This window comes from Lampetra fluviatilis, chromosome 16 (assembly GCF_964198595.1).
Source record: "Lampetra fluviatilis chromosome 16, kcLamFluv1.1, whole genome shotgun sequence".
NCBI classification, from domain to species: Eukaryota; Metazoa; Chordata; class Hyperoartia; order Petromyzontiformes; family Petromyzontidae; genus Lampetra; species Lampetra fluviatilis.
The window spans coordinates 12,716,158-12,739,324 of NC_136290.1; the positions used below are offsets into that span (position 1 = coordinate 12,716,158).

At 47.9% G+C, this 23,167-nt stretch overlaps 1 protein-coding gene across 1 annotated transcript in view; it reads right to left on the reverse strand.

The window, feature by feature from the left end:
* The window catches only part of SAMM50 (SAMM50 sorting and assembly machinery component), a 48,996-nt gene that overhangs the window by 1,855 nt on the left and 23,974 nt on the right, over positions 1-23,167 (reverse strand). Inside the window, exons 12-14 of the mRNA XM_078863762.1 lie at positions 17,878-17,945; positions 15,059-15,205; positions 7,004-7,145 (exon numbers count right to left, since the gene is read on the reverse strand). Coding sequence (XP_078719888.1) covers positions 7,004-7,145; positions 15,059-15,205; positions 17,878-17,945 — 357 coding nt within the window. The remainder of the gene's footprint in view (positions 1-7,003; positions 7,146-15,058; positions 15,206-17,877; positions 17,946-23,167) is intronic.

A 23,167-nucleotide genomic window follows, 5' to 3' on the forward strand; every position in this document is an offset into this window, starting at 1 on the left:
GAGTCGTAAGTTCAACCACCGCGCAATAGATGGCGGGGGTGGCATCTACAGCTGCAGAACATGCAGAACCAGTGGCATCTACATCTACAGGAAATTATACAACTTTTAAAGCCATTCCCAGTGTTTAGTGTACACGCCGTACATCACGTTTGGAATCGACAAGAGTAAAGTTCGACCTACGAACAAATCTACTGGGGAACAGACCACTGGAACTTAACTCGTTTGTAAGTAGAGGCGTCCCTGTATATGGCTTTGCTTGAATGGGCGACCACCGCGTGAAATGGGCTACACTGCGGGCAGCAGCGGAAAGTGCGGCAAAAACCCAACGCGCCGCACTCGCCTCCCACATGTGTGCTGCCCGCCTTCGCCAATCCCGCACTGACCAGTGCACGGTGAAGTTCAGTCAATGTAACGCCCGCGACCCGCGACTTGTGGCACGGTCCTCATCCGGCGTTGGATGCACTCCAATCGGTTTTGTTTTATATTGTTTGTTTTCGTCAACTTTGTGACTCCCGCCCCTACAGGACGTGTGTGTGTGAAAAAGAGCTTAACAGCTCATCGGAATTTCTCCCGGATAAAATAAAGACCCCCGATTCCTACTCTTAGTTCTTTCGGTAAAGTCACGTAGGTAAAAAATGAAATAAAAAGAATAAAAAAATATTATTTTATTAAATAAAATAACTTCATTTTTCTTTTTTATTAATTTTAATTTCATTTTTTACCTACGTGACTTTACCGAAAGAACTAAGAGTATGAATCCTTGCAGTCACGAAAGCTTCAAATCTAGAACCCCTGATTTCGGATCGCCAAAGGGGACCGAAGGAGCGAGCGCGCGTACACTCGCACTACGTGGAGGGAAAACAACAAAGCCATGTGAACGGCAGCAGTGGTCAGGAGTTGGCCAGGGGACAAAATGCCAGGACACAAAGCAAAGTATGACCAAGATAAGCGGGGGGGGGGTATGAGTGGGGAGGGGGGCGAAAAGGAAGTGGTAGTGAAAACGGTTGAACAAATATACCACAGGGAGGAGCAGCAATGTCGAAACGCCTTCTTTCTTGTCACCACGCTTCTCGAGGTGAACTTTAAAAGCTAAAGTTTAAACAAAGTATTAAGAAAAAGTAGAAGAAAAAAAACTCGAAAGGGAAGCTAAGGGATTAGAAGCACTCCAAGCTCGCCGTTGCGTTATTGCCGCTCACGACACGGACGCACGTCGTGGTCGATGAATGAGAGGGCTCTCTATTTGTTTTCGTCAAAACATTCCACTGTGGCAGTTCTCCGACGTGTTGCCGGGTTGCACTGAGCGTTGGGACGAAACCCCCCCCAGCGAAACGTCGGACGTGATGCTCACGCAGCCCGAGAACGCACGGGAGAGGTACTCGCAGCACAATCGCGAAAAAACTTCAGCGGGCGAGGGATCCGTCGAGGCGACGCTTGTTTTTTTTTCGTTCGTGGCGCAAAAGGCGACGAGTTACGCAAACCGGACCTTTAGCAGCAGGAAAAGCAAGTTGAAGTTTAACTTTTTTTTACTGTGACCTGCAACTCAAGAGGCCACTCGGCACACCCACCCCCCTCCTCTACACTCACAGAGAGCGCGTGCGGAGGAGGAGAGCGGCGGGAGTGGTGGGGTGGGGATGGCGGAGGAGGTGAGATTCGGAGGCGGCGGGGGTTGGGGAGAGGAAAAAATCCACTCTCCTCCCCCGTTCCTCTCCCAGCCACCCCCTCCCACCATCACCACCTCCTGCACCGACCTCCACCCCCCCCCCAGAACCGCAGCACAAACAGCCCTTCCCAGAAACGGCACGTCGTGTACAGAGGAGGAAAGGGCAATGGCGTCAAGGCCACTTGTCAGATATGGCCGCGAGCCAAGCTGCCGCCACTGCCAAGTCAGGTCTGGGTGGCACGGCAACGAGTTTAGAAGTCCCCGGATTGGACCGCCAAAGAGGGCCCTGTTTGGGGATCGTTGGTCCCAATAAATCGGGAGGTTTTTAAAAAAGTCGCCGGAGCAACGTGGACGTAGTGCCCACCACGACGGGTGTAGTTCCACGTCGCTTATCCGACTCGCTGGGGACCGAGAGGCATTTAGGCAGGTGGACACGTGAGCATTTACAGGAAATGACAGTCGCACCGAGCACAAATTGCTCTTATCATGGGAAATTGCCTTATTGTATTTTCTAATTAAATGAATGAGCGTGAGATTAAGAACACACCTCATAGTTAAGACTGAACAGTAATATTACATGCTATGGGTCATAGCGACTGCATCTATTACATTATACATTGTAATAATATGAAAGTCAATACCCTTGTCAGCTTCCTCATTCTGTGCCAAGCAACATCTACATCGGTGGAAATGAGCCGGAAGATGAAAATTACACATCCAGCGAAGCCAGGTTTCCTTGTACGACAAACTATAGCTGGCTATCCCTCCACCCCTTCCCGCAATGTGCTTAAGCCTCGTCAAGGAGCGTTCATTTTAAAACTCGGGCGAAACGACCGACGGCTGACCATCAGCCATCAGGTCTCACAAGTGCCGCGATGCTGTCCGGGGCAAGGCACACGAAATCAGAGAGATGTTGTTCTCTTCTTCTTTTGCCAAGAAAATATCTACAACGTATACATGAAGTCATGCTCGTGAGCAAATCATCCGGAATGCGCCCGATCTCACCAGATTCCCGGAAGTAAAGGAGGGTCACGTCTGGATAATGCTGCTTAAGAGGGGGGGGGGTGACCACCATGCATAAACTAAACTACTACTTTAGCATGTTTTATTGCTGTGGTTGTTCCACCCAATGAGGATTGCTTGTGGTGCCATGGAAACGTCGTGATTTGTTTTATTTTATTTCTACCTACGTGACTTTACCGAAAGAACCAGAGAGTATAAACTAAACTATTTTTTTATTTTACTAGGGAAGGCCAACTGAGCTATACAGCTCTTTTTCAGAAGCGACCTGGCTACAAATGATCGTCCAATGAAGTGGCTTAGCATATGGAAATTTATAGCAGCCAAATGCTCCAACCGCGTGTTTCTAAATGGGGAGGGAAAACCCGGAGGAACCGGAGAAAAATCCACGTGACCACAGGGAGAGAGAGAGAGACATGCAAACTCTAAATATACAGGCGTCAGGGTCGGATTTGAACCCATGACTTCCTGCCAACCCGGCGAGGTAGTTAACATCTCGCCATGGTGGAGAGATGTTAACGAACGGGTGCTGTAGGACGCGGGCGGCGTGGTGGACGAGAGGGAGGTGCAGCAACAATCTATTGTTGCACTGTACTTCTGCGTTCCCGCTTATCAGCTCCCCATCTTCACCAACCCACGCTGACCAGCTTGGTAAAGTATGATCAAAAAACGCCCGTACAACTCGGCAAGGGGTGGCCCTCGTTCAGGTGTGGATTGCAAAAGGGGCTGTACATGAACATGTGGGAATACGCATGGGCTGTGCATGTACATATATACACATACAAGTGGGAATACAGCACGCCAGCAGTGGTTAGGAGTTGGCCACGAGACAAAACGCCAGGTCACAAAACAAGTACACGGATGAAGCAGACCAACAGCTTGCATTTCGACAGGAAACATGACAGGCAGTGCCTGGGTGTTTGGAAAATCCGAGTTGTGCAGGAATGCAAGATAATAAAATAATAAATGTTGAGTTTTAAATCGTGTTGTTAATCAAATTGCATCTCTCATCACCGAGGAAGGAGAGACAAGCTGGATGACAGCCAGATGGAAAGCAGGCACGAACAACTGCCCAAGGTCTGCAGTCCTCTATATAAATGTTTTTAAACCAATTAATGAGTTCTAGATTTGAAGCTTTCGTGACTGCAAGGATTCATACTCTTAGTTCTTTCGGTAAAGTCACGTAGGTAAAAAATGAAATTAAAATTAATAAAAAATAAAACAATAAAATCACGACGTTTCGGAGGCAACACAAGTCTCCGTCATCAGGTGGGACCGTCACAGCCACGTAGATTTGCTGCAGCAAATTTACGTGACTTTACCGAAAGAACTAAGAGTATCAATTAATGAGTGTTTCTACATATGGAAGCAAACTGGAGCGCCCACATAAAAGTGACGCGTGCGAGGGGAGACACTCCATCCCACACAGAAGGGACAGTATATATTAGCCTGCATTTTTCTGCACTACTTTTTCCCGGCAAGCCAGGATATGGCTCCTCAGCGCCCACGGGAAGGAAGTTTCGCAACATTGTGCGATCCGTCAACCCTCGCCTCCCCTCCACAGCGGCGAATATGCACGACCGCCCGCCACCTGCCACCCGCCATCCTTCTACATCCTCCGTCCTCCCAGCCAACATGCCCTTTCATATTGGCTGCCGGGTAGCTATTTGACCAGTAAAAAAAAAATCCCTCCCCTTTCTCTATTCATTGGTAAGGTATTGGGTTCCATCCGGCTGAAGGGCCCACGCATTTGCTGACTCATGCTGGGTTCCTGCTCAATGGTTGCACTGCTCCGCCGAGGCTATATTCGCAGCACCGCTGGGCACTCAACGCCGAAGGCAAGGCAGGCGAGAGGGCTCGGTTTGTGCAAGGAAAAGTTCAAATTTTTCAGCGAATGGCGTTCCACTGCTGAACTAGGGCCTGCCCCACACCTGTAGAGGTCGTGAGGGTCACTTGAGCATTCTTCACCACGAGGGTTACTTGAGCATTCTTCACCACGCTTTGTCAGCGTGGGTTGGGGGAGGTAGAGAAGCGTATACATGCTGGAGCACAGAACTACAGTACAACATTATGTTTTGCTGTACTGCCCTTCCGCTGCCAAAGACGTCGCACCCTAGAGTGCCGTAAACATGCAAATAACCTTAGTTTTTAAGTGTTCTTTCCCAGTAGCAGTCTCAAACTCGGACAAAACCAAATCTACAGGAGTTATTTACACATTTTTTTGCATTATTGCCACAGTCTCATCGTGAAAATCCAACGGGGGCCACGTTACAGACGGCGCTCTCCCCTGCTCACCCCCTCCCCCCTCCGCCCCCGCCCTCACCCCCAATAGGCAAACAGGATCTGACTGCCCTTAAGCCTCCAACAGACAGGTAAGTTCCACCTGGCTCAGGCATTCCCCAGCGCACGCTACGCTCCACTTGAGAGTAAAACCAGTGGGTCTCTTTAAATGGAGCGTGCTGTGAAAGTGAGGGCAGCCGCAGCGCCCCAATAATAATAAATATCCTCTTTCCCCACAAATATTATCCTGAATGTGCTCTCCACGTCATGTCAGGATTCGAAGAATCCATTCCACAGCGCGGTGTGGTCCTTCGTGTTAAGAGTAGGGCCCACGGAAGTGCAAATGGCAGAGCCTACTCGGAGATCGCTTCAAGGGACATCTGGTTCACCTCATAGGGGGCAGCTCATCGCCCATCACCCTGCTTGTGAGAGTAATGATCGTCGCCACCTCGTTAATTCTAACCGTTTGCGCAAATATTTATTGACCGCACAGATTTGGAGGCCCATTTGTATTACATTACGGTTACAGAGAGATTAATCAATTTCATCGTGTAGAATGTACTCTTATGCTCGCACAAAGGATAGTAACATCTCATCCTGTGTTCTTTGGAATCCAATTGTGTGCGTAAGAATCTTTTATTTTCAATTAATATGTATGGTTGGTGAGCGGTGATGCCATTAACTTAGTAGAGGCCTAAGTTCGATACCGAGTTACGGCAAATGTAAGCAGCAGACCATACTTCACCACGCTGCAGACCAGCGTGGTGAAGTATGGTCAAACAACCGTCAATGACTCCGACAGCATGGAGAGGGCTTTTTCATCGGGTAATATATCGATAAAGGGATCTGTAAATTGTTGTATTAATTTTTATCAGTTATTATTAAATATTGTACGCAATCGGTAGTGTGTTTCATTGATTCCATACAGCAGTGACGACAGATATTACAAGCGTCACAAGGGCAAAGAAGAATCTATTCTTGAGTGGAATCGTGAGCCTGAATCGAGACAATTCATCGAACCTTGGAAGGAGTAAATCTTTACAAGGCTACTCTACGGGACAAACGTCTCCCCGGAGCAATGGAATGGATACTCACCTCGCTATAGAGTAAATGCACACGCATGCTCATGCCTACGGTAACGAAATCACGGCACAAGTGCAAGGAACCCAATAATCGCAGAGTTTGACGTCAACATCCCACGATTGGGCCTTCATAGCTTCTAAATGTTCCGGCAAAGCAGGTGTGCGCAAACATAAACGAGCCTATTTCACCGTTGCGTCCAATGCATTTGCGATTCCGACACGTGGAATTTCCCACAATGAGCTCACACTTAAATGGGTGCCCTATGAAAGTATGCACTGTGTATAGCACGTGACTAAGCACCACGCATGTATTCTTGAGCAGTTGAAGCCAAAGCAAAACTTATGCGACGCAAATAAATGTTTTGTTACTTTAAACAAATTAAACCCTTATACATAGAGAGCATTGAGATACATTTTAAATCATTGTAACCGACCAACGGTACAATGCAAGATCCTGTGGATGCACTGTTTGGTTAAACCCATTTTTGCGGCGTGTTTGACCTAATGAACCCCTTGTGAGCGAGAGAGACACCGAGCCATTGAACTTGACTGCACGATCTCAGCGGCGCCAGCGTCTCAAAGACAGCCACCGTGAACTCAATGGCCGAGAACGTTCTATGATGTGCTGGTGCATTAACAACGTCAGGTAGTAGCCAGGACCTCAGTGGTGCAGGCCCAATTTATTTGGCGGGGCCAATAGCAAAACTCTGATGGTGATACACCCAGCAACTAAGATTGAACTCGAAATCTGTGTGCTGCCAGCTGAGTGTCTCTGACACAGCCATTGCGAACTCCCAGATAGAGAGGGTGAAACACACAGCCTGAGCGATTAAACCCATAATTCTAAGCGGTGCATTCGCAGCCACAGCAAAGCGACCGTTACGAATAAGACGCGACGGCGCCTTCTACGACTTGTGTGCACGCGTGAACGGGGCACTGTTGGTCAGCGCCGGTTCCCCACCTGTCTCCCGGCTGCACGCAGGCAGGGATGCAGTAGTTGAGTTCAAGCCGCGCGATGTTTCCCAGCCGCAGCAGTATGCCGGCGCCGTACGACCAGCGCAGGCCGTCCGCCAGGCGCGCCAGCTGCGAGCGGGGTCCCTCTTCTGCGAGCAGAGAGAGGCAGGGGTCAGGAACCGTCTGGGTCAGGGTCGAGTGTTCGTTAAGTCTTCCACTGCTCGAACGAGCAACGACGTGGTGCTTGTCACCACTGAAGGCCTGTGCCGCCATCATCATCATCATCACCTTCATCATCTCCGTCAGAATCCACAATCACATGGATTAGAAACCTGGTCACTGACAATGACAATTACAAACAAAAGCTGATAGGTGTGCAAAGAAGCACTGGGGGGTGGGTGCTTGGAATTAGAGTGAGAGATGGGAAAGGGAAATGATTGGTTAGAGAACATACGTAAGTTAAAGACATCGTATTGAGAGTTGCGTTTAAGCAGAACACATCGTTCCATTACAAGGGATGATGGGCGTGGTCAGGACTATCGACAGAGCAGCAGCCAAACAATGGATCAGGCCTGAGAGCACATCTACTGCAAAATATGGAACAAAGGAATTGGCTTCAGCGCAGGAGCGACGGATTGTTATGTCGTGGGACCATGAGACGTGGCGATGGCTTGAGGAGGCCTTCATCCAGCAGTGGATGGATAATGCCTGATAATAATGACCACATGTGGTATGTGATCGTTTCACGTAAAACCCCGCAGCTGATAGAGATTCCAAAGCGCACCACGATGGCAAAAACAGCAATCCTTGGATCGAATCACGTCGCCAAATTGTGATCATTTGTGGAAACACAAGGAAAGGGGGGCTGGCAATTGTTAAATGGCTAATGATGATTACGCAAGAGGATCATCATCTTAGGAAGAGTCGCCAGGCAGGCAGGCAGGTTTGATTCCGCATGTGTCCGAGAGTCGCACGCTCGGACACAGCGCTGAAGAAATCACGAGGAAAGGGGCGCTGGGGGGACACGGGGAGGCAGCGTGTGGCACGCAGGAAGCAACGCCTCCAGACGGCACAGTGCGGCCGGCGGAAGCAGGGAGGAAGGAGCAGTGCGATGGTGGCGGTGATGGTGGTGGTGACGGGGGAGGGGCAGGGCGAGCAGTGGTGGAAGGGCGAGGGAGTGGGATTTCAAAGGCATGTGTACAAAAGAAAACTGGGCTCCCTATATCAGACCTAAAAAAAAAGTTATGAAGTTGAAAACATGCTTCACGCAAATTTGGCACTCAAACTCATTCATCCATTAAAAACAACAACTAAATTAGCAAACGAACCAGGGATAAAAGGGGGATCGCCGGTACCTCCACCACAAACGGCTGCGCTGGGCGGCTTGGGAAAATTATTATTTTTGTTCCGCCCACATCCCCTGACTCCCAACTCCACACCCACACCAGTCCCCCCCCACTTCCCCTGAAAAGCCCCGGGCTGGGAGGAAACAGTTTCCCACACGCTCTCAGAGGCTTTCCCACAGCTTCCCACCACCACCACTGGCGCTTTACTTCCACGCGCCTACGAACAGGCAGTCTCACGAACCCGCAGGCCAAAATTGTCGGCCCCCTCTAATTCCGCGTCTGTTATGGTTGCTGCGTTTGCTGCTGCCGCTGCAAAGTACTAATCCTGCTGCTGTTGCTTCCTCCTAATGCGGACCGCACTGTGAGTGGTCTAGTAAATGACTGCAACGTGCACAATCAAATAAATGTAATGGCGCCTTTGTCAATCCACTGCTGGATGAAGGGCTTCCCCCCCACCCCCCCATGCCGTGCAGGTCATCGGGGGTTATTCGAGAGCACCTGGCGGGTTTGTCAGCGCGGGCTGTTGAAGGTGGGGAAGCATAAACGGGGGTGAACATGAGTACGGTACGACAACTGATTTTGTTGCACTGCCCTTTCGCTGCCCACTACAGAGCCTCGCAGCATGTTATAGCAACCTTGTTGCACAAGGTGGTTGCCCATCCACACGCTATCCAGGCTCAACCTGCTGAGCCTCTAAGTGTTTACGAATGCACCGGGGAATTTTTTTCAACTTGACCTTCCCATGATGTTTTTTTCCTGTTTTCTGCATCACATTGCTAAGCCAAACACGGCCCTTTCGGAAATTCTGCAGTCATCATCATCAACCATGGTCAATCACTCACGGCTGTGCAAAGTCACGATCCACCTAGCACCTGCAAGCGAGCCAATTCAACACTCCATCTCTCTAAACCGGACGTCCTCTCGGGAGCGCTCCCATCGTTAGTTGACCACTAGCCATGAATTTTTTTTACGGTCAAAATGACATCTGAAACCGTCGGTATTTATATTTGAAAAAATCAAGCAAGCAGAAGTGGGTTCATCATTTATCTCTTTGCAACTGTCTTCAAGGGAAGTCACATGTTGAACAAGATTTCAAAAGTTCCGCCTCGGCGTCTAGGGGTTTTGTACGACACCGTTTTAGTGTCACGTGCCCTGCAAACTCCAGCAGAGGACAGAGCGTCCCGATGTCGATTCTAAGAATAAAAAAAATCCTGGGTAATTCGTGGATTTCACTCATTTTACCAGAAATACTTTTAATGACACGGTTCCCGCACCAGCCCCCACCCGTGCCGCCTCGGCCATGAAACGCTGGGGCAATGTTCGAGAATTCATCACTGGCAAATGTCATCAGCAACGCATTTTCTAAGGGCAACTATGGCAACTCGGTACGGCAATGGCATTGAGTGGTGAAGTCCGTCAAGCCAACGAAAACAGTTTTTTTTTAAGCCTTACTGATGAACAGTGATTAGGTTTCCAAAGCATACAACTTCAGGAAGCCACGTGACCTATGTCTGTAATCCGATTGGAAGCTGCCATTCCAGTTGCTTGTTAAGAGCAGAGGTGGGAAAGCTGCATCAGTCCAATGACTTTACTTCACGAGGCCCCGCGGCAACGTTGAGGCCTACCACTTCAAAATTACACGCAAACGATATTTATCTATCACTGAAAAGCAACTTGGTAACACTACTGGGGTGCTACAATAGGTGACGTTTCAGGCAATGGTCCTTCTTCACAGCAGAGGGATAACTGATGTGTCTCTGTACACCACTGTCAAGGCAGTATCACAAAGACTTAGATTTTTTTTTCGATTTAAAGCTTTCATGACTGCAGGGATTCATATTCTTGGTTCTTTCGGGAAAGTCACGTAGAAAGGAAATAATAAAATATAAATAAAACAATAAAATTATCACGACGTTTCGATTGCAACACAAGCAATCATCATCAGGTGTGAAAACCACAGCAAGACATTTTTTGAAAAAAGTGGCGTTTTTTCAAATTTTCTTGCTGTGGTTTTCACACCTGATGATGATTGCTTATGTTGCAATCGAAACGTCGTGAGAATGTAATAGTTGGATTTTTATTATTTTATTATTCCCCTTCTACGTGAATTTACCGAAAGAAGCAAGAATACAAAGACTTTGGTTAACATTCGTTTACATTTGGTGAAAGATTTTATTTATCATTTAAATGTGAGCGGCAACTATTCACCCCAATGTGTCGTGGGGCTTCAAGAGAGTGCCTCTTATTTACAGCAGCACCGACGAATGGGGTCTCACTCCCCCCTCCGCGAGAGGACTTTGCGATTGGCAATCTCGGCACCAGCAGTGGCACAGGGGGCAGCAAAAAAGAGATTCGAGTGGGGACCCCCCCCCCCGACCTCGGGGGACCTGCCCACCCCATCAATGATCACACGAGTGCCTCTTGCGCTGCACGACTCTCTCTCCAGGCCCCCCCCAGATCCTGAGGCCATCGGCACTGCCGCTGTCACTGCCGCCACAGAGACCAGCCCCGTGTTTGTGGAGCTTCAGACCAAATAAATAAGCAGTGCTCAAAAATACCTCTCTCTGGCTGGACTGACAGCTTGTTTAATTTGGAAGTTGTGCAACGTTGTATTTATGACATATACATAGCAATCCGCAGACGTGGATTTTTTTTAAATTTCCAAAAGTGGAAAAAAATCTGTTTTTTTTGTTCATTTTTGTAAATCTTAGAAAAAACAAAACACCTTTCTATCAGCCAAATCCTATCGTGGTGTAATGGTTAGCACACTGGACTTGCTAAATCTTGAGGTCGCTGGTGAGATTGAATCTCCCCGAGTGTCAGTTGAAAGAATGGGAAAGTTTATTAAACTATCCCCGCCTCTGTCACAGCATAACTGGGTGCACCACAATCAGTTTACTCAGTAGGCTGCTTGTGGTGGGGTAAACCGTGGACGCTCCCGCCTCATCCAGAACGTCTGGCCAGAGTGGAAGTGGAGGCCAAAACTTTCCTCCCGAGGGAGCTCTCTAAAGCTCCCCTCTAGCGGAGGGCCCTTCTGCCAGCAGTGGCGTGAGCAAGACATTGCAGGGTTGCGCATTTACCTTTACACAACAGATTTTAACACGTTCAATGCAATGCACTGAGAGCCGTTTAATCAAGCCATCTGACAACACACTGAAATATAAAGGCTATTTTGCAGAAGACACCTGTATGACTGCAAAGACAAAAACGCCCTGTATAACCTTAACAGACTGTAACTGCAAAGATCCCCCATATAGCCTTCACAGACTGTTGGGGCAAGTGCTGTTACGGAGCACCGATGAAGGCCGGCAGGGTACATAAGCGGGTGGATAGCCAGTACCACGCCCGACCGCCTTTGTCTCCCCAGTGGCGATATTTACACATCGCAAAAGGTACTTATTTGAGGCCGAGTGGACCTAGGAGAGGCCCAGGACAGGTGTCGACTGTGAGCGGGAATCGAACCCGGGTCGCGCGTTTCATAGCTCGGCGTGCTACCCACACGCACACAGTAGCATGCCAGTTGTCGGACAACTCTGGGTTCCTCTTTTCAACCCAACACTTGACATTTCCTGGAAGCTGCAAAACCAGTTGTGTTCCGCAAAGCTTCCAACGAACACCGGCAGGCAGAAGGGAAAAAAAAGACTCCTTCGTAAATGAATACACTTCCTGCACAAAGGATCCAGGATGTGGCTTCATGGACCAATTCCTCTGTTGTGCAGGACTTGGTTGTTGTTTTGTGCCATTTTATTGTACCATTTCTCAATTTGTTTATTCATTTTATGAGGGTTTTCATTCACTTGGCGGTTGCTATCAAGAGGCTTTGGCCCTCGCATATAATTAATTTACAGCAGCATTGTGGGATGCAACAAGCATGAATGACACAATATAAAATTAAATAATGATTACATCCAGCGGCATTATCGGTAAATGACGTGGGCCATGTGTTGGTCTCCGCCTGGCTCCGTTAAACAAACTCAGACCCGGCAGAGTGTGGATGTTTCCAAGAGTAAAAAAACAAGTCATACACCGATTTGAATCTCATTTGAATCGGGCGATAACTCACAGGAGAGTAAGGGGTTGGAAATCATAAGGAAATAAAAGTGTGCGTACGTACACAAGATACTTTCGGTATGCACGCGCATACACCGACGACTTCCCTCTATAGAAATGCCCCGTGACCAAACGGCGCGGAATGCACCCTGGTTGTCAGATCTCGGAAGTTAAGCGCAGTTTGAGCCCTGGATCGTGCGTGGACGGGCGACTGGCCACGCTCGCTAGGTTGTCTTCGGGCTATGCTACGCTGTCAGCAGCAGAAAGCAAATTCCAACAAAACTGACTGTGGTACTGTGCAACTAGGCTATTCTACGTTGCACTTCGAACCTGGCGACCCGCGTTCGATTCCCGCTCATCAGTGACGATTATCTGACCCGCTCACGAGCCTCCCCGAGGTCGACTCAGCCTAAAATGAGGACCTGGTGCGGTGTGTAAACATCGCCACTCAGGAGACAAAGGCGGCCAGGGGTGGTGTTGGCCATCCACCCCCTAGTGTGCCATGCCGGCCTTCATAGGTGCTCGCTAACAGCACGCGTCCCAACAGTCTGCTAAGGCTATACGGGGGATCTTTAGCTATGCGACTACATCCACCTACATCAACGCACAATAACCAGCGTAGTGAAGTGTGGTCATATAATCATTCCGCCCGCCCCCTCTCATGAACTGCACGGGCGTACGGAGGCCCTCATCCAGCAGTGGATTGATAAAAACGGGTGTTTTTGTACATAGATGTCGAGATGAGCACACACAGCTACGCACTGCTGCACGTACAGCTACAGGTGATGGCTATGACTCTGGGTAGTGAGTTAAAACCTGTGGGGAGCCTCTGAGAAAATGTGGGGCCTTTTAAAACTTAAGTGGGCCAGCTTCTCGAGTTGGCCAAGGCGCATCAACGCCCTATCGTTGACGACGGAGTCGCCCGCAAATTTCCGCGAATGGTGAAAACGAACATTCGTCGAGATGCGAATCTGGCCCAATTTGTGTTTTTTGGGATCAAGCGTTTGAACTCCGACAGCTGCCCTCGTGGGCGCCCATAGTCGCGTTGTTGATGTTATCCAATGAACTGTGAAGTTCAATGTTGAATCCAGAAGCCGCCGCCCCCCCGGGTTATCACCGCAGGTGTAACAACCATCGTAACACTACGCGGCGTGCACTTCACAGTGGAAGGTAAAGAGATCCCGTGATGTAAGTCGCAAAGAGCGGTGTGGAGGTGCGTCAGGGTACATCTTTGCGAAATAAAAAAAAATCACCGCAAATTTACTCAATTGGGATTACATATAGCAATCATCCCATTTGCAGGCCACATGCTGAGTAACCTTGTGCTACACGGGGAAAACTGTCCTTTCAAATGTATGAGATGTCCCAAATAAGACTTTTAACAGAATATTGGCACCACTTACCTCTCTTTTCAGAGTTGTAGGTATATACTTGCATACATGTGCCGAACGCAATATATCGTGTACACACACTGCTACGTAAATGCGTACCATCAAGGAAACGACCGACACCGGAATTGCACCATTAACCCCAACAGCAACCGGTTTCACTGTGCGGCAAAGGAAACCACAGTGCATAACGACCCTCGCGATCGCCGCTTGTTTTTCACCGATGTCAAGACAACCGAGAGAGAGTGAGTTGCTGTGTCGCGGCCGTTAGCCAACGCCAAGACCGCGATAAAAATCGCTCGCTCGCCCGCGCGTCAAAAAAGCCACCGCGAGGGGCGTGTGCGGCAACGTGGACGATAATTGCCTCTGACTCATCTTTCCAGGGTGGGTTTTTGGGTCTCCCGCGCCTCTTACCTTTTTTTTGTGTTTAACCGTTTAGCTATTTGGCGGCAAAAACTGTCGTTGCGATGCTCTCCTTCCCGCCAACAAATATCTGGTGAAGCCAAGCGTGTTGTCCGCCGCTCCCTTTCCTTCTGCCGTGGCTACACACCGATCCAGCTCAGTGGCACTTCCCCCTCAATGGCTTGTGCGTGCGTGTACACGCACAGCCCCTTCTTTTGTCAATCCACTGCTGGATGAGACCCTCCCCACGCCGTGCAGGTCTCGGGGCGGGAGTAGGTAGGGGCGGGGGGGGGGAGACATTTTGACCGGGGAGCATAGAAGTACAGTACAACTGACTTTGCTGCACTGCCTTCATCTGTTAGTGAATGGTCGGCAGCCCGATCCAAGCACTGCACAGGCTCAACTTTGCTTATCTTCAGAGATTTGACTGGATCTGGTGCATTGTGGGTAATTTGTCATGGGCGTACACTGTGAGTCAATTGAACGACGGCAGTGAGAACATCTAAAGTGCAGTAGGCTGGTGTCAACATGAGTCTCCCTGTTTAAGTAACGGCACGCAGGAGCAGGCATGCACAGAACTGGCTTTGCATAGTGTGCTCAACTCTTATTGCACACAGCTAACAAGCTTGGTACTTCGGCTGAAAAGGAAACGCAGCTGTGGAGTCATACACATCATCAGGGAAGTGCACTCCTCAATAGTTCACAAAGTGGGAGTGCAGCGATCATTTGATCAACTCCAAAAGTGGTGCCAATGGAACTAACAGTGGTGTAAAGCTTCACTACCCTCACAATGTTATGAAAAAGTGGCAAATCAAGATATGGTCATTTATTTCACTTTCCTGGCTCTAAGCAGCAATCCTCGCGCTCGGCTCTCACCGTAGTTGAGGTTGCACAGGTTGCCGGCGTTGAGGAAGAAGTGCGCGTGGAAGAGGTCCCCGAAGCCTCCGTGGCCGGGCCGGAACGGCAGCGGCGTGTACAGGTGCAGGCCGGCCGCCCAGTAGGACTCACCGCCCAGGTAGTCCCCTGCCGCGCGTACAACACAAGACACAATGGGATTAACCCGCCCGTCAGCATCTCAACGCGGAGATTCATATCGGCCAGCCGACCGCCGTTCGTATCGTGGCACCCAGACTGGGCCTGTGTGCGCGGCTGCAGCTGAGGTGCAGCGTTGACACCACTGGCAGCAGCCACTGTGCCAAGGCATTTAGAAACATGCATTGATGTCATTTACATTATTTTGCTGATTATAAATCTCCACGTGATAAGCCACTTTGCTGAGCTATGATTTGTGGCCAGGTCGCTTCTGAAAAATAAGTTAATACCTCAGTGGGCTTTACCTGGTAAGATAACAAATAATTGAGCTTTATATATTTTAAAAGTGATTTGTTTACCTTTCCTATACTTTGCACTCCTATCGTGTTGTTGTACTGTTGTTGTCACGTTCTTACCCGCCCCCTACTGGACAACTGTTAAAAAGAGCTTCATAGCTCATCGGATTCCTCCAAAATAAATAAATATTCAGATTCTGACTGTGAAGTGCTGGCCGAGGGAGCCGCATTCTGACAGTAAAAAACGTCATTCATTTGCCTACTTTGAAAATGCTTCGCAAATTACCTAATTGTTTAACACCACATAGCAACAACACACCCACTGTGAAACCTCTCCAGACTGTAAGCGCGTCTGTGAAACACAGTGCCTTTGTGACAGCCTTGCACTGTAAGAATGGCACAGATGCCAAAAGCACTGGATTTTATTTGAATTTGTTTGATATTATTTGCTGCATGAAGCAGATTTCTGAACTCAGAATCAATTTAAACGTCGGTTTGTGATAATATGAAAATAATATATCAGCTATTTTATCTTAAAAGTAATAACAATGCATTTATTTAACCTGAAAATCCTAGCTTAGTATCAGCACTGCCACATTCTGACTAACTCGCAGCCTCACACTTACAGCACCTGGCTAGCCCTGGTAGTCACCCAATCAAGAACTAAAAAGGCTCAACTCCGCTGAACTTCTGATATCGCATGCAAGTCATATTTTGAGCGTGAATTGATTGCAAGAATTTCACTATAGGCATCTGAAAAAATTAACTTCCCTTGCGATCGATTAAATTTCCATGATTTCAGTTCACCGGATTTGTATTCGAAAATTTATTTTTGCTTTGCCGCAGTTGCGGATGCAAAACCTCGTGAACAAAATAAACATATAATGTTCACTTATCAAATGGCCAATTCACACGGGGACGATTCAACGCATGCATCGTGAGCGTAATAGATGATTATGGTAATGAATCGATGCACCATTACATGCCAAGCATACAGTGATACACGGTCCTAGAACCAATGTGTGTACAACTACACAGGTTAACAATGTAGTCAAGTTTTGCAGTCAATAAAAATACGGAAATTCTAAATGTCAAAAAAAAAACCCCCGTAGAACCAGGAAAGGCCACTGATGACCGACCCTCGTATAAATATGGACTTCGTGGTACTCAAGATTTCGGTGAACTCTGATACGTTCCATGAAAGATTACTCACTTTGTAGGTTTCACAGTTCCGGCGAGAAAACAATAATTATTGCGTGACAAAACAACAACAACGACGAAAAACCCCATTCCAGGAGCAAAAAAGGAGCAGCAAAGCGTGTTCGCAGTTACCACACCGCGTGTCGAGATGACCGGTAACTCATGTAAATGAGGTGTAAACTCCACTTATCTAAGACAACATTTGTGCTCATGACTGCAGCCCATGGAACAACGTTTATTGTTAGTTTTTTTTGCCAAGTGAATCCCCGCTGGCGATGCATGTACCTGCCAACGTCATTCCCGTACTTAAATACATCGCTACGGCACAAACAGCTGAGATCCCGGGTTCAAATCCACGCAGTTGCCTATGATTCTTAAACCGAGTTCTCAAGTCTCGTGAGATGACGGTCTAAGTCAGGTCATTAAGCAACCGCACAGTGAATCAATCAAACTCCCATGTTTGTCACTTGTTTTCACTTGCCTCGATCCTGTGCCAACATGCTGAGGCTATGCACATCTCTCTGACACCAATATGATCCAGCCATTCTCCACAGGCTCTTCCCCTTCTTCCAGTTCCCTCCATTATTCCCATCATTACAGTGTTTATTTTCCTGTTGTTCTCCATCCACAAGCTCAGTTTCATTCTCACGCAAAAAATACAACTGCATAAAATTAGTTTTGGCTCTTAACTTAGCTACATTCCAGCTCTTGAGAATTAAAATCTGGGTGCGATTGTAATTGTGAAGAACCTTCCTCTCCATAGCAGGGTGGGTGAATAAGTGCTGCCCCCTACTGTGTGGAGCAGAGGTCAACTACGATCTCAACGGTAGTTCTATACAATCTGCTTCCGAGGACCGTTCTCTAACATGATGGGTTGTGTGCTGCTCTGCGAGACATCCAAATTAATGCTTCATCTGAAGATGTGACACCGATGTTTACCGTTGGCATAAATTTGTGGAAAAATAAAATACAAATACATCGGGGTAGTGACATCACATGGACGCTGCTAACTGTTGTTTTTTAAAGTATTTTTTTTCTGATATACAAAGCTTCACACTTGTGTAGGACGGTCCAGGACAAAATATACAAGGCAGGTAAAGCAGGCAGCCCAGTATGGGTGGAGATTTCACTCTACCCCCCTTCCCTGCTTCCTCCTCGCCCACTCACCTTCACTCTGGGGGCCAATGCTGTACATGCTGAATCCTCGAACGGTGGTGGCGCCTCCCAGGAAATACCTGCAAAGCGCAGACGTAGCAGAAACCGCAAAGAGATTGCGTGCGTGTGCGCGCGTGCACATGTACACACACCGCGCGCGCACATGCACATACGCACCCACCCACACACCCACGCAAATCCTGACCGCGGCTGTTCTCTGTGAGGTGGCGGTGATGTCAGTGACGGTGCGAGCACCGCACCTTGTTAGCAGTATCCAAGCATGCAGAGCCTCGCTCACGCAGAAAAAGATCCCCCGTGTAGACTACAGAGACTGTTTGGGCAAGAGCCGTCAGTGAGCTCCTAAGAAGGCTGGCACCATGCGCAAGCAGGTGGTGTGGTCACAAACACACCCGGCCATCTTTGTCTCCCCAGTGTGTGATCTTAACACACCAACCCAAGTACTTAATTTAAGGTTGCGTCATCCCTGGGAAGGCCCGGGACTGGTTCTGATATCGCTTGACACGGATGTTAGCAGTAGCCAGGAATCAGACTCAGGTCAATGCACTGTATGTATGTTCAACTTCTTTCGCACCGTACGTAGCCAACCGTGCTAATCGGAGGTGCTACAATCTACTACACTACCACTTCCCCCCAGATGACACGTGCATACACACATAACGCACGACAACAGCGTTAGTTGGCATTCACTACACAGTGGTGGTGGTGCCACCACCGCACTTGTATGAGATTTGGAGGACTGGGAGCATTGGGGTTGTGAAAATACAAAGAGAGATTTAATAGGCATGTAATGATGCATCGATAGATTTTGTAACATACATTCACAATACATGCATAAAAGAGTGTGAATTAAACAATTTTACATTTTTGAATATGTAATTATTTAGAGCGGTGGTGCAGTGGTTAGCACACTGCACTATAAACCCAGCGATCCGAGTTTGACTTTCAGCTATTGCGAATCTGGTGCGCCGCGTGGGTGAGATGATATTTCTCACATTTGGTATAGAGGAGGTTGTGGGTTTGATCCCGACCCTGATGCCTGTTGTATATTTGGAGTTTGCGTATTCCCCCCGTTGTCGCGTGGAGTTTTCTCCGGGTCCTCCGGTTTTTCCCTCCACGTTTAGAAATACGCATTGACAATATTTGGCCGAGATAAATTTCCACGTGATAAGTCACTTCTCGTTCAGCGATTATTTGTGGCCAGGTCGCTTCTGAAAAAGAGCTACGTAGCTCAGTGGGCTTCACCTGGTCGTTTAGTTTATAGTTTAACGTCAGTGGCAAGTGATATTTGAACTGGTCCGGGGCCTTATCCCCCTTCACCTACACACCAAGAGGTGCATCGCGAAGGCCCAAAAGATCATCGCCGATTACAGTCACCCGGGGCCATGGCCTTTTCATCAGGAAACAACCCAAGAGGAAGCCCGGCTACATCAGCATTGTGGCTACCCACAAACCCCCTCAGGGACACCTCCTATCCCCAGGCCATCCGGATGCTGAGCTGAGCAGAGCCCCGTGCAATATGTGCCCAAGCCCCACCCAACCCCGAATTTGCTTGCCCATACTCCTATTCACACCCCCTCTCTCCCACCCCCACCGACTACACTAGAAATTAACCAAACAAGAACATAATTTATAATTTATAAAGCTCACCCGCAGGGGACCCTATTTCTGGTATGCACATGTCACTTTTATCATCTGCACAGCGATTTGACTTAGTTTTAAAGACATTTAAAAAATATATTTTAATATATTATTGCTGCTATTTACATTGCTGTTGTTAATTTGCACAAGCTGAGAGCGTGACACGGGAACAAAGAATCTCACTGCCATGCACCTCATGTACGCATGGGTACGTGATCAATAAAGCGAACTTGACTTGACCAACCCACACTGACTATCATGGTAAAGTATTGTCAAAACACGTTCCTTCGGAGTGGGCAGGTAGGAACTTGGTTGGACAGCGCATTCATGCACGACAGAAAGCTCGCGGTCACGTGACGCAATTTAACCAATCCGGGAGCGTATATGTTTGGGAGGGGCTATGCACGACAGACAAATAATCCCTGGTGGGCAGTGTGGAACTGTTGTTCCTACCTGTATAAGCCTGACAACTGACAAAGCATGGGGATGCCTTCATCCAGCAGTGGATTGACAAAGGGATGCAGATAATCATCTGCATCCCTTTGTTTAGATGAAGCAACAATCATCATTATTTATAATTGTTATATGAAGCAACAATTATAATTGTTAAATTTCGATTTAAAGCTTTCGTGACTACAGGGATTCATCTTCTTGGTTCTTTCGGTAAAGTCACGTAGAAGGGAAATAATACAACAATAAAAATAAAACATAATAAAATACAAAATAAAACATAATAAAATACAATTGTTATTTATTATGTTTTATTTTGATTATTTTATACAATTGTATTTTATTATGTTTAATTTTTATTATTTTATTATTTCCCTTCTACGTGACTTTACCGAAAGAACCAATAAGAATTATAATTGTTGCTTGATATAAACTCTGCAGTCACCATAAATGCCACACTCACAACAATAGCTAAACAAAATCCATTCTTTAATGGATTCACTACCCCACATCACGACCATTCATCAAAGCACAAAGAGGGACAATTTTTTTTTACATGGGTGAGATATAAAACACACGCGCGTGCAAAAAGTGGGGTATTCAGAGAATGTTACTCAATTCTGTAAGACTGCAAAGGCTTTGAGCTGTGGGTGTGGCATCGAAGAGAGACAATCGGTGGGATGAAGAGAGGAATGCAGAAGTTCTAGAGCAGGCTCAGGAGGAGAGACGTCTAATTAAGACAATCAAAAAAAAAGGCTAAAGATGTGGATTGGACACATTCTCAAGAGTCGAATGCTTGATTGAAGGGAATTCTGGAAGGCCCAGAGGGATGTTAGGAAAGAGGCCGAGAGACGGAAAAAATAATATTGCTGCTTGACAACTTGAACAACTGGTAGTGGAACTGGTATTTTTTTTACTAGCTAAGGCCCTAAAAGCTCTTTTTAGAAGCAACCTGGCCACAAATGATAGCTCAACGAAGTGGCTTATCACGTGGAAATTTAAAGCAGCAGCAGCAAAATACTCTAAACCGGAGGACCTGCAGAAAAATCCGCGCAACCACAGGGTAGAGACATGCAAACTCCAAATATACAGGCATCAGGGTCGGGATCGAACCCATAACCTCCTGTGCACCGGGCGAAGTGAAGGGAAGGCGGGAGACCACGCAGGGAAATGAAGAAGAAAGCTCAAGATCGGATAGGACGGCGGACGTTGATGCCAAACACCTCCTAAAGAAGAACACTGCGGTTGGAGCGACGGTTAAAAGTCACCACAGCAGACCCCGACACAAGAGGGGTCTCTTCCTACTGTTAATGCATTCGTTTTATTGTTGGCTATAAAGCGCACGTCCAGGGAGTGACTCGCTGCACGTGCTGGGGTTGTCGGCCCGCGTCAAGATGGAAGTGCAATGTGTAGGACCGCACCTCCGACGAGTACGGTTGGCTACGTAAGGTGCGAAAGAAGTTCAACGTACATACACACATCAAGGGCTTCATCATGCATGAGTTTGGAGCATAGTGCCGATTTTCCTATCGTTACATCAACCCGCTCGTTTTTTTTTTTCACGATGAAGATGCCAGCAAATGAAAATTACATTTGTTTTTGTAAGTGTTATTCATTAGTGAAAATTTTCACCCGGATAAATCTTTGAGATGCAACATATGGGTCGCAAGTGTCCCGGTCGTCAATTGACACTGCTTGGCAAACGAGTAATGATACGTGATATACAAACAATTTAAATCTATAAGTTATATGACTGGGCAAGGCTGTGGAAGCGGAAATAAAGAGCACGGGAGGAACTGTAATGACTGTGGATCCATCAGTGAATCATGCAACGCAATCTCGGGATCGCCGACTTAAGTGGGTTGTCGTTGCTTTTTAACAACTCAGATTAGCAGCAAAATGCATCGGCAAACGGCATAAAAACAACTTCCCAAGAAGCCACCAACTATAATCACAGTGTTTTTGTCTCAATAACGCCAACCCACAAATGTCTTGTCCCAATATAATCTTTTTTCATAAGCCAGCTGTAGGGGGTGAGAATAAACAAAATATAAGCCAAGAAACGACTGGGCGCTCACACACACGCACACCACACGTGCACGCCTAACACACGCCACACGTACACGACACGTACACACACACCACACGTACACACACACCACACACCCCCGCCACACATACACGCCACAAATACACATCACACGTACACGCCACACATACAAACCACACATACACACCACACATACACGCCACACGTACACGCCACACGGACACACCACACGGACACGCCACACGGACACGCCACACATACACGCCACACGTACACACTACACGGACACACCACACATACACGCCACGCACACCACACATACACGCCACACGGACTCTTCTTCCGCTGCCTCGAACGTCAACCGAGGGGTCCCGAGGTGAGGTGGCAGTAATGGCTTTTTTTTATAACATTTTGGCCGCCCTTAGTTCCTGGCCTGGCCTGAGATGAAACGGCAGTGAAAGCCCATTGCCTGCACCCCCCACCACTCATGCCCTCCCGAGCGCCCCCCCCCGCTCCGTTTTCTTCTCCTTGCAGGTCTGCTTGCCAGGTTTTATCTGCCGGCCAGATATATATAAAAAAAACACTGTTGTCGAAGAAAGCTTTCATCTCCTGCCATGCTTCTACCCCTCAATTCCCTCACTTTTTCCTCTCGTGCCGAGGGTTTTGCAAGATCACAGACGATCTGTAACAGCGGGGGGGAGGTGGGGGGGTAGGCAACTGCTAACGGTTTTTGACATCTCGCGTTGTTGTCACTCGCTTTAGTTTCTCCGTCGACACGCGGAGAGAGAAGAAAACCGAAGGAGGCTGTAGTAACACGGTCGGGGTTGGGATTCGGGATTGGGATTTGCATTTCATTAAGAGTCTAAAAATGTAGCTGCACCTCAGAGCATTTGACAACAGGGGACAAGAACGAGGAGGAGGGCAGTAACGAGCGAACGAACGAGAGGTGCAACACTCACGAGCACAGAGGAAACAGCAGACCACAAAACACGGTCCGAGGGTGTAATCGGAAGTCGGGGAAATCATTTTACGCGTACGAATAACAAAAAAAAACATTTCCCATCATACTAACTGCTTCGTCGACAAATTTACCTAAGAAAGACAAGGGGGTGTGCAAATGTTTGTTTTGGTCTCGAGCGGGTT